At 43.3% G+C, this 11787-nt stretch overlaps 1 protein-coding gene across 5 annotated transcripts in view; it reads right to left on the reverse strand.

Moving 5' to 3' along the window:
- fhod3a (formin homology 2 domain containing 3a) overlaps positions 1-11787 on the reverse strand; it is a 65795-nt gene that overhangs the window by 9691 nt on the left and 44317 nt on the right. For 4 of the 5 annotated variants that reach the window (XM_085147717.1, XM_085147716.1, XM_085147718.1 and 1 more), the window contains 8 exons: positions 11356-11787; positions 10349-10408; positions 9804-9938; positions 8388-8438; positions 4667-4890; positions 2616-2945; positions 1760-2454; positions 5-145 (listed from right to left, as the gene is read on the reverse strand). In XM_085147717.1, the coding sequence (XP_085003843.1) occupies positions 5-145; positions 1760-2454; positions 2616-2945; positions 4667-4890; positions 8388-8438; positions 9804-9938; positions 10349-10408; positions 11356-11787 (2068 nt within the window). The remainder of the gene's footprint in view (positions 1-4; positions 146-1759; positions 2455-2615; positions 2946-4666; positions 4891-8387; positions 8439-9803; positions 9939-10348; positions 10409-11355) is intronic. The other variant, XM_085147720.1, reaches the window with a different exon arrangement.

The following is an 11787-nucleotide window of genomic DNA, read 5'->3' on the forward strand; positions in this document are numbered from 1 at the left end:
ATACCTTTGTAACTGGTATTTCCTTTGACTTTGTCTCAAACAGGTGTTCCAGTTTGGCTGTGTCCAACTTCACCGGTTCCAGTTTGGACCAGAATGACTCTCCACTCCTCTTGTAGTCCCTGTACTGACAGTCTGTCGGACGCACCTGATCACAAACAAAACAAGCATGAGTGCATCAGATGGAGACATGTGTCAGACTCCCACTTCCTACAATAAAAGAGGTAAATGAGAGACTCTGAACTCAACGAACCACAAATACCAGCGGCCAAAGGAACATGTTGAGTGAATCATTGTTTCTGGTGACTGTTTCATCTTAACTGGCTAATGGAAACATGCAGTTTAAAAAAAAAAATCAACTTGGTATTTTGGCCCATAGCATCTTCTGCAATAGAGAATACAGACATAGTCGAATAAATCTTAAATGCTTATATTATTTAGGCCCTAGGGCAGTATTAAAAATCACCACTGAAAGTGATTATACTCACTGTTGCACAGACGGATCCAAGTTATAAATCTACTGTGCAAGAAATAGAAAACACTCGAAAGACTTCCAGACAAACTAATACATACTCTAGGACTGGACACCTTAGGTCCTGAATGCTTACAATGTGTAACACAGTAGGAATATATTTTTCAAAATGTAATAACAATGTCCTGTTGCCTGTATTTGATGTGTTATTGTCGGTTGAATAAGGGATTTAAATGATGTGCGAATTATAGCATACTATAATGCTGTGCAAAAGTCTTCACCCGCTCCGCATTTCTATATATTTTGCTAGCAAATATATAGAAATAGGGAAATATGCACAGCAATTTGTTTCAACGTCAGCAAACACACTTGGAAATATAGTATAAAAAGGTAAAAAAAAAAAAAAAGAGTAAGTACAATTATAACAAGCTTCAAAGTCCATATTCAGTACAACCACCTTTATTCTTCAACACAGCCTGAACACTATTAGGTAAACTTTCCTGTATTTTCCTTTCAGTCTTCAGGAATAGTTCTCCGGGCTTCTTAAAGGACTTTCAACGCTCTTCTTTGGATATTGACGGTCTTTTATCCTGTTCTCTGTCAGGATGATTCCACGCTGCCTCGATAATGTTGAGGTCTGAGCTCTGGGGAGTCCAATCCATGACTGATTGTTCCATTGTGTGTTTTCCTATCCAGGTATGCTTTTGCTGCACTGACAGTGTGTTTTAGACAGCTGTCATGTTGTAAAATGAAGCCAATCAGATGCTTTCCAGGTGGTATTTTATTACACTGTATCTGTTGGTACTTTTCTGCATTCATAATTCCATCATTTCGGACAAGATGCCCACTCAACACTACTGACTGAAACACAGCCTAAACCATAACAGTAGACAGTCACTGCTGCATCTCTCTCCTGACCTCCTCTCTCTCCTGTGTACATGTTGATTAAGCTTTGAAGCAAAATTTATTTCAATCACTCCGTAAGATCTGTTGCCACCAATTTTCCATCCAGTTCTTGTGTAATTTGACTCCCTCAGCCATTTCTCCATCGTTCCCTTCCTTAAGAATGGCTTGCTCACAGCATTTCTGATGAGGTGATTTGTGCCTCCAACTGGAATTAAAACACCATCTTTCACTGCCAGGTACAAGGGCTGATCTGAAGGTGGTTCTTAAAGCAGCCAATGTCCAAAGACATTTCCACCGTACTTTTTCTCAATGTTTTACACACCATCCCAACAAAACTTTATCAATAAAGCAATGAAATTATAACGTGTGTGTTTTTTTTCTCACCTCACTCCAGAAGAGTCTGATCGTCTTCTTCTTTTTGTTAAAGAGAGGCGGCTCTGGGGGAGGAGGCACTGGAATTAGGGCGTTAAATGAAGGAGGAGGTGGAGGCCTCATGCTGCCAAATAAGGGTGGGGGTGGAGGGCAACTGCCCAACATGGGTGGGGGTGGAGGGAAGCGGGGGATGCAGGGCGGAGGCGGGGGCAGGGGCGGGAGCTCGCCGCAGCCCCCCATCAAAACGGCATCGAGGATGTCCTTGTCGTCTTCCTCTGTCAGGTCGGTGAAGTTGATGTCCCCGATGCGCAGCTCTCGAGGGCTGGCCAGCAGCTGGTCCCAGATCGTGTCCGATTCCTTTTTGGGAGGGGGAGGAGGGGGCTCGTTGGCTGGGCTGTCCAAGTGAGCGTGAGTCGTGCTGATGTCCTTGATCAAGTCTCCGAACCGCTCGGCGATCGGTCGGATGCTGCCGCGATGGTCCGACTTCTCCTCCCTGCTGTTCTTCTCTTGGTCTTCCCCAGGTTGCCTGTTTGCATCCTGCTGAGCCTCTTTGTCCTCCCCTTCCCCTTCCTCCTTCTCCTTGTCCACATCTTCCTCTTCTTCCTCATCGCTGGGCTTCTTGTTCTGGGAGTACAGCATGTCGAGCATAAAGAGTTTGCTGTTGAGGAGTTTGTTGCAGTTCTCATTCACCTCTGCCTCCTTAAAGCCTGGAAAGAGGGCGATGTGGTTAAAGACGGAAAGGAACAAAACGCACACTGCAGCTCACACCCAGTGACTTTATAGTTTCATTAAAGAGAAATGAATCACAAATGCAGGTTCTTGAAACCAAATCTAAATCATAAAAATTGATTAATTAATTAAAACCCACCGCTCTCATTGCTGCCCCTCTCCTCTCTTTCCAGAGTGCTGCTGGCGGAGGAGATGCTGGAGGCTGAGCAGTTGTCCTTTTCATTTACTTCCTCATTCTGCCGTTCCTTGTCGCTCAGGATGCCACTGTCCTCCTCTGCCTCCTCTCTCTCCTTCTCTGGTTCCTCTGCCTGTTCCTCAACTTCTTCCTCTTCCCTTTCTGCTGTCACTTCCTCCTCTATTTCCACATCTTTCCGTCCTTCCTCTTCCTCTTCCTCCTCCTCCTCCTCAGCAGTGGCTTCTGCCTCTTTCTCCTCTGCGTCTACGCTGGCACTAAAGTCGCTGGCTTCTTCTGTCACAAAAACATCAGAGTTATTTACAGAGTTATTTACCTCCTCTCATGTTTTTTTTACAACTTCCATTGGAGTTCATCACACAGAAACATACTGTATGGCACTACATGTGACATATTTATGAAAAAATACTGTTTGAAAGATGTATTTTAAAGGCACCTCTGTTGCTGGTGACAAGAAAAGCAAAAACACAGAATGTAAATAATACAGCACATACACAAAGCCAGGCTGTGGCAGGACCAGGATATGAGCAGGAAATGAAGAATTAAGTTCCTGTTTACACCGAAACACACACGTGTACACGGTAGACACCCATAACTCAACAGCACAGTCCATGCACTGAGACCGGCAGGGTTAGAATAACACGGCAGCGCGAGGCCTCAAACACCAGCCTGTGTGAGCGACACAACTTCGGTTTGTGGCTTTGCGTGCACTCCCAAAACGAGGCTGTTTCCTTGCATGGATGTTTTGGCACGGCACATTCAAAAACGTCTTTCAAAAGCTCATTTCACCCCTTCACCCATATCCCCTCACTCTTTTCCAAAAGTATCCTCTCCTCTTACTACTTTTCACAATCTGTTTCCCTCTTGCTGCTTCTTTTCCCTCGCGTCTGTATGTTAATTTAAGTGGTGAGCTGCAAAGTAAAAACCATGTAAGGTTGAGAGTAAGTGCCGTAGGCCGCTCAGATAGGAACTGAACAGGACATCCTGTGTTTTTAACTATTAGTTTTCTAAGTATTTGCCAGCAGCACTGGACACCTTTCACACATCATCACAACCGTCTGTACACACAGTCTATGGTTACAGGTAACATTAAAAATGTTACTTACATTAAAATAAATCCATATTAATCTTGGCAACTGTCTGATAAGCACCACGCAGACGTCACAAGAAACTAGCTTTTTAGACTGTATCAGGTGACCACAAAACCTTTAGTTACACTGCAATAGGCCTAGGCTGCGTTGGACTTCCCATGATGCACTAGGTGTTTCTACTTCACTCATTTTTTCCCCTCTGTGTTTATACACCATTATGCATTTAATCATTAGTTATTATTAATATCTGCTTCTCTTCCACAGCCAGTCATGACAGACGGCTTCCTGCTAAAAAGTAGTTTTTCCCTCCCTCTGTCGCCAAAGTGCTTGCTCACAGGGGGTTGTCTCATTGTTCGTTTTTTTTTCTGTATCGTTTTAAGGTCTTTACTTTACAATATAAAGCAGCTCTAGGCAATAAAATGAACTGAACTGAAGGCTGTTTTTTTTCTCTTTTGGTACGTTGCACTCGGTACTGAGAAGCGGATGCTCCCAACCTTGATCCCGTTAACGCCTAAAACTTTACATGTATCATAGTAGATCCATGTTGCCTTTGCATGCACTAAGGAGCTGTAACTCAATTTATGTTTGAAATCTTGCAGAAAGCAATGGCATTTTCAATTCAGTTTTATTGATATAGCGCATAATCACAACAACAGCTGCCCCAAGGTGCATTATATAGTAAGGTAAAGACTGTAAAATAGTAGGTAGGTATGAACCTAAACATTGCCCTGATATTGTTGTGTGCAGGATTCATACCAGTCTGCGGTAGTAGTAATATTTTAGAATACATATGGGTGCCAACTGGCTACAGTTTTGTAACAAGAGATGATTATATCTCCTAATAATCGATCATCCACGTTCTCATTGACAGATCGATGCATCGAACATGGTTCTCAGCAATCCTACCAGTCTCAGGTGGAGTGCAGGGAACGGCAGTTGGGGTCTCTGCTTCAAACTCAGCCTCTGTGTCCTCCTGTGAGGCGAAGGAAGACGGCGTGCTGCTGCGTGATGATGACGGAGGCCAGGCTTCCGAGGGTTCAAAGTTCAGGTCGACGGCAGGTTGATTCCTCGACACCCTGACGCGCTCCCTCTCGTACTCTTCCGCCGCCAGACGTTCCACGTTCTTATACCTGAAAGATGGAGAGGAAAAACGAGAAAAAAACAGAGAGAGCTTTAGACAATGTTCTGTCTGTCTCGGCTCTCACAGCAGCGCCATCCTCAGTGTTAGTCTTTGCCAAATCACCCCAAACTAAACCACTTGTCACTGCTCTCTGCCAAAGTACCTGAGTTCATTAAAAAAAGACAAAAAAAAACAAACTCCCACCCGGCCTTTTTCCCATCTGCAGCTGCCATGCCACTTTACCTCTTCAGAATCTAATCCCACCTCTCTCCTCTACCTCGCCCCATTAATCGTTCACAAAGCGTTCGGTGCGTTCATCACTCATTTCCTGCAGCACAAGGGTTCACTGTCTTGCTCCCCACTAGCCTCTTGTCCTCTCTATGCAAATGATCAGCTTTCAACAGCAGTTGAAACATGCAGCAACAGGGAGGTTAAAGAAGAGGAGGAGGAGGATGGGGGAGTGCAAGAAGAAGGACAGGAGAGAAGAATGAGAGAGATGCGGAGAAGTTAATGTTAGTTTGGCTGCTCTAAAGGCTAAACATCAGAAGTGAATCAGAGTAAACCTGTTCAACATGTGCCTCCATCAGCTCTGCTCTCAGGTCCATTTCCCCTCCCTCTCTCTCTCCTCTTCCTCCCTTTCTCCTCCTACCAAATGTTGCCATTCAACCAGCAACCCAGAATGGAGATTTATGGGCATTGATTCAACCTTCTCTCTCTCTCTCTTTATAACTCCTCCTCTTTCCCACCGAACCACGAATGTGTGGAGCTTCTGTTCAGGGTTCATTAGCATCAGTCCACTTCAGAGGTCTGAAGAAACAAGATACTAGCATGTGTTGGTGTGCATGTGCACGCTGGAGTGAGTGAGCTGAATGTACCTGAACCAACAGGCAAACTCATAAAAGCTCCAGCTGTTTATGTCAACAAATCACTTTTAAATAAACTGTATCCATCTTTAAAGGGGGACCTGCTCATTTCCAACTCTGGGCCTTTACTGGAGCGGATTTACACGACTATTAGTTTAAAATAATCCCTATGTTATGCTGGGCCACGTTGAAGCCCCACAGTACATTGTCTGTCTGGAAAAAGCTGTTGTAGCTTTTTTTAACCATTTTTTTCTACTGATTGGCTGCCCCTCACAGCTCAAAGACTTAACAGCAAGTGGGTGGGGCTTTTACTTACACAAAGAGCTGTGCACCTGGCATGACCATATTAGGGAGATCTGTGCTCCCCAATATAAAGACATAGAAAACAAAAACCAGAATGTGAGCATTTAGAGCGCCCTTGAAGCCTGAGCTTGTATAGAAAAGCACTTAGCCTAACTCTATAATAACTCACGCACGCATTGTTCTTGTTCCCTGTGTTACCTGACTTGTCTGCAGTCATCTATGACTATCACCTGTATTATTTAAACTGTTTCTGTTAAAAAATATATTCTCTAAAAAACGTACACACAAGAGCTTAAAGTGCTCTTTAACAAAGTTTTTTGTTATCAGTGCTATAGCTAATCATAAAGCAATCATGTTTAACTTTTGTATTTTAGCTACCAAACTAATTTTTTCTTTGTTTTGATGATAAAATGTTGCCAATATTTTTATTTCAATTAAAAAAAACAAAACAGTCCAAATATAATATGTGCAAGAAATTTATTTAAAGATGATTTACTCGACTAAGTTGTGCTTTTCAGGTGTGTGTTTATGTTGCATTTTTTTTTTTATTCTGCCAGTTTTCATCATGTTTTAGAAAAATAAAGACATAATGTTTCTACAGCCAGTTTTGGCAACAGGGAATCGGACCACCAGAGCCTCCACTTCTGACCTCCACACAATCCACAATACACCGGACCCCTGCAGCCCTTCCTGCATGTGGTTTTGCCCACAGGAAGGTGGGCCCATGTTGGTCTTTCAGGCTGCACCAGGCCTCAGTCACTGGGTGCTCTCCCTCAAGCAACTCTCACACGCACCCATCCTTAAACCCTCTAATCAGTATACAGGGTGGGCCATTTATATGGATACACCGTAATAACATGGGAATGGTTGGTGATACCATTCAAGTTACATTGAAACCAAGCACACCATTGTTTTTCTTGCGACATTACCAATAAGTTTGATGTGTCACATGACCCTCTTCCTATTGAAAAAACAAAAGTTGTATCCAAGATGGCCGACTTCTAAATGGCCACCATGGTCACCACCCATCTTGAGGAGTTTGCCCCCTCACATATACTAATGTGCCACAAACAGGACTTTAATATCACCAACCATTCCCATTTTATTACGGTGTATCCATATAAATGGCCCACCCTGTACATTAAGGAAATGCTAGCAAAAGAAAAAAGAATGAAAAAAAGGAAAAAATTCAAATGGATGTTTTTATTTTTATGGTGTTTTTATGAAATAAACATAGTTAAAAACAGGCTTATTTGTTTGTCCAGCAGCAGGTGTAATAGTATAATTATTTTAACCATTTCGCTCTAGTCGCTCATTTTAATTGCATCAATTTGATGTAAACTGACTCTTTTAGATTTTTTTTAGAGGTATGTTGTTGTTGCTCTGTTTGTTGTCTGTTATTAAAGCCATTGGATTTTATGCACGTCCTTCGTGACCAGGTGTTCCAGTGCTGTTTGCCAGCTAAATGCTAAGCTGGGGTATTTTAAAAAAAGGTCATGTTTTTTCTGATAACCATGACACCGAAATACACCGTAAATAAATCAGAGTGAAGTCGTGGATAAATCTCCCACATGATCACTCAGCAGCTCGTCTGCAGCTCTGGCTTCTAGAGCTGCAGACTTCTGTCTCTGCCTTATTTCTTCTGTTCATAGTTGAATCCAACCTTTACCTCTTATTTTTTTTGCTCTGTCTTATTGACTCTGTGTGCTATTGCATTAACTGAGCTTTAAATGGAGGGTGAAACAAGCCTGGGGTAAAAAGAAAAGCAATAGTGCTCGGCACACACTCTCAGAATAGTGGAGAAGATGAAGAAGAACAATAAGAAGGCGCAAATGTCAATGATGACTAGCGTAGAGGATATGGCATTTACCCAGTTGTCATCAGCCCTTATTGATATATATGATCGTGACCTCCTTAACCCTTCTGAGTAAATCTCTTTCTTCCTGTGATTCCCATCTGCACACAAACACAGATTTATTAGCCTCATGAAAATTCTTCTTGTGTCTGTGTGTGTGTGTTTGTGGCCGTGCACGTCCATTCATTGTGAGAGGCTTGACAAATCCAGGAACCTGATTTTCTCACAGCACACAGCCAAAACAATCAGGCCCTTGGCAGAGTGCCGCAGTTAAAATACAGCTTCTTAAAGAAACGACAGGCGGACGGAGCAAAGAAAATCAGCTCAGTACTCCCCCCACCCGTCCAGCCTCTGGCAGGCAATAGGCACCTTTTAACCTGTGAACAATTACGCTATTACCGAGCTTCCCAAACCAGCGGCTCAAACATAATCCCAAATGATTCAGCGGCTCTGTGCTGTTTTGATTTAGTGTACACACACACTCACCTTTCCTCCCGCGCGAGCCGGGCCTCTTCCATTTTATCCACATAGCCGCGGCTGTGAGAGGAACAACAAACTGTTTCAAAAGGTAGCAATCATATCACGCACACTGTGCTCTGTAGATCTGTCTAACAAGTTTAACCCACAGTCCCACACCTTTGTCTTATCTATGATATGATCTATTTTTGTCAGACTGTTGAGTAATTTAGGAAATTAGGTCAACACACATATATATATATATATTAGGGGTGCAACGATACTCATATCGATATTGAACCGTTTGATACAGTGCTTTCGGTTCGGTACGCATATGTATCGAACAACACAAAATTTTTAATTTATTTGATCAACTTTTCTTCTGACGATGCTGTCTGTGTTGAGAGATCAGCGGATCTGCGTTCGACTACTCCGCCTAGGCTGCACTGTCAGCGCAGATCCACACTGAGCGCAGCGCAAGCTAGCAAGACAGAAGCTAAGCTCGTTGCAACATGGCAAATTGAACCTCTCCCACCCTCATTTAGATCTGGCCTTTGGAACTATTTTGGTCTTCATGTGAAGTATGACCCTGAATGTCATAGATAAAACTAAAACAGTATGTTGGATGTGCCACGCAATGCTCAATTACATGGTTGGGAACTACTGCATTAGCGCAGTTTGCTGCTCAAGTGTTGACGCCGTCCAGCCCCACGCACGGGGCGATCCGCGGTAGCTCGTTAACGGAGATTTGCCGTGTTGTGGCGTTAACGTCATTTCAGATTAACGCTGACAGCACTAGTGGGAACAAAATGAATATGACTGCACATTTACGCCGACATTATCCTAGTGCAAAGACAAGTGGAAGCAGACAAAAACAACAAGCACGCATGCTACAAACTTTACCCGAGTCATTTAGACAGCCGTTAGCACATGATTCTCCTTATGGGGACCAGATATGTTTAATATGCTGCTGAGAGTATAGCCCAGAAGAAGCGTATAGTATAGCTTTTATTTTGGAAAGATCTATTTCTCTGTAATAAACTCTCTTTTCCAAAGATGAGTGATTCCTCAATCAGATAGATTTATTTTTTCTATTACTTTGTTGTTTCAGCAACATTAAATTTAAAAACTGAACTTTTGAGTTAAAATATATATTTATAATTTTAATAAATGACAAATTAGAAAAGCATGAACATTTTTTTGTATCGAAAAAATATCGAACCGTGACACCAAAGTACCGAACCGAACCGTGAATTTTGTGTATCGTTGCACCCCTAATAAATAATAAAAAAAAAATATATATATATATATATATATATATATATATATATATATATATATAGGTTTTCAGTGTTTGGAAACATAATTACTCATTCTACAAGCTAAAATGGCTTTTATTCATTTATTGTTCTTGCATAAAGCATTTTATGACCAAAGATGCCTCACCTGTGCTTGTTCCTCTCCTCTCTTTCTATTTTCTGTAGCCTCTCTTCTCTCTCCACACGGCGGCGCTCTCGCTCAGCTGCCAAAGATTCTTGGTGCTGGCGGTAGGACGAGGACAGAAGGCCTCCCAGAGCAGGTCTGAAGGAGCAGAGACAGAGTGAGGAAAAGGAGGTTTCCTTCATTTATTGATTTTTATTTCTCTATTCCCTGTCATCCTGATTTCTGCAGCAGAGTTTTAATCTGCTGATCTCTTCTGATAAAACAGCCATAACGCAACATACGCCCCTTACATAAGACCAGCTTCTATGTGTTTAGGTTTACCAGAGAGTTTAGTAAATCTGGAACCAACTAGCTTAGATCACATTCACTTTAGTATGTCATCGGCACGAAAACACGGTGGGGCCGCACATGCTCCGTATTTTTTACACATGTGAGTCTGTCCGTGAAAACATACATGACTCTGTTCCTGTGTGTGAACCTGTTTACAGTCTGGTGGTGCGTAGTTTAAGGATGTTTCCACACCTCATGTTATTGCTGTGGCTTCTCACCTTGAGCTGGTAGGTGTACTCGGGGTACTGAGAGAGGAGTAGGACGTCAGGGCTCCGTTCCTGGGGGAGAAAAACAGGGAGAGTGACCTCTCAGGGTTGCACAACACAGCATGGACTAACCGGCGAGTGCAAAACTCGTACCCAGAAATGAATGTGACCCTAATTGCTAACTGCTGTCGTGTTTATTCTATTATGCTGCTGGAAAATTTCAGGCAAGGTGTCTGTCCTCACTAAGAGTCCGCTAAAAAGACCTTTGGCCTTGTCAAGCTATTATGCCGGAGCAGACAAGAGCTTTCTTTTTTAAGCTAATGTTTTATTTAAGGTTCTGTTGCTGCGTGTGCAATACAAAGCGAAAAAAACATCTGATTCTTGTTATCTATAACGTGATGCATGTAATTCAACTTCTGATTGGGAACACTTGATTACTCATGCAGCGTTCTCATGACAAATTTGGTACAGATTAAGTGTGAATCTTTTGGAAATCTAGTTTTAACCACAAAGAGAGAAATCTAACAACTAATCTTTGCCTGACGGTCAAGTTGGACAGGCAGTGGAGAATATAAAGGTAAGGAAATGCAAAGTTTCAGCAAAAAGCAAAGAGAGACTAGTGAGAAAGGGTTAAAGAAAAGCAAACAGTGGTTGTGCTGTTTTAGAAAAGAGGGGAAAGGAAATGCTACTGGGAGGCCAAGTGGGGATTGCACATTTAAAAAAAATTGCAGTGCATCGAGGTCGTGGAGGAACTAAGAAAAGACGTGAAGGAACGAAAAGTGACAACAAGAGTCGAGAAACTCAAGGTGAGAAGCTGTGAGGTGAAAGAACTGAAAAGAAGGGAAGTGATGAATAACAAAAGAGATGCAAAGTGGCTCCGAACTGGTGCCTACACACACACACACACACACAAAAAGCCAGAAGCAGAAGTGGAAACTGGCTAAGTAAAAAGCAGGACATCTGAAGAGAAGGAAAGCTTCTTGAATTCATTGGTGACTGTGCTTTGCTGCCCATCTGACCTGGGAGTCGTTGGTTTGGGTGACTCCTCGCTTGGCTTTCCCAGAGCCGGGGGCGACGGCTCCTCGTCGAGATCGTACGAGAAGAGGTGGAAGGGCGAGTGGGGCAGGTAGGGCAGGCGGTCGGGGGAGGGGCGCGAGCTGCCACGCAACGGCGGGCTCACCTCCTTGGTAGCTGGCACAGTGACGATAGACTTTTTTCTGGCCAGCAGTGTGGCCAGGAGCGAGGGCTGTCCTGGAGGACTGGGAGCGCAGGACACAGTGGGAGAAAGGGTTGGGGTAGAGGGGGAGGAAATGCTTGTGGTGGTAGTTGTTGCTGGGGTCGGTTCACTCCAATTCCTCTGCTCTGTCTCCTTTACAGACTCCTTTCTGGACGTGATGGTGATGGACTGAAGGGTTGTTCTTTGAACAGTAGATGGAAGATGTCTAGCGGGG

This window comes from Neolamprologus multifasciatus, chromosome 22 (assembly GCF_963576455.1).
Source record: "Neolamprologus multifasciatus chromosome 22, fNeoMul1.2, whole genome shotgun sequence".
Taxonomy (NCBI): domain Eukaryota; kingdom Metazoa; phylum Chordata; class Actinopteri; order Cichliformes; family Cichlidae; genus Neolamprologus; species Neolamprologus multifasciatus.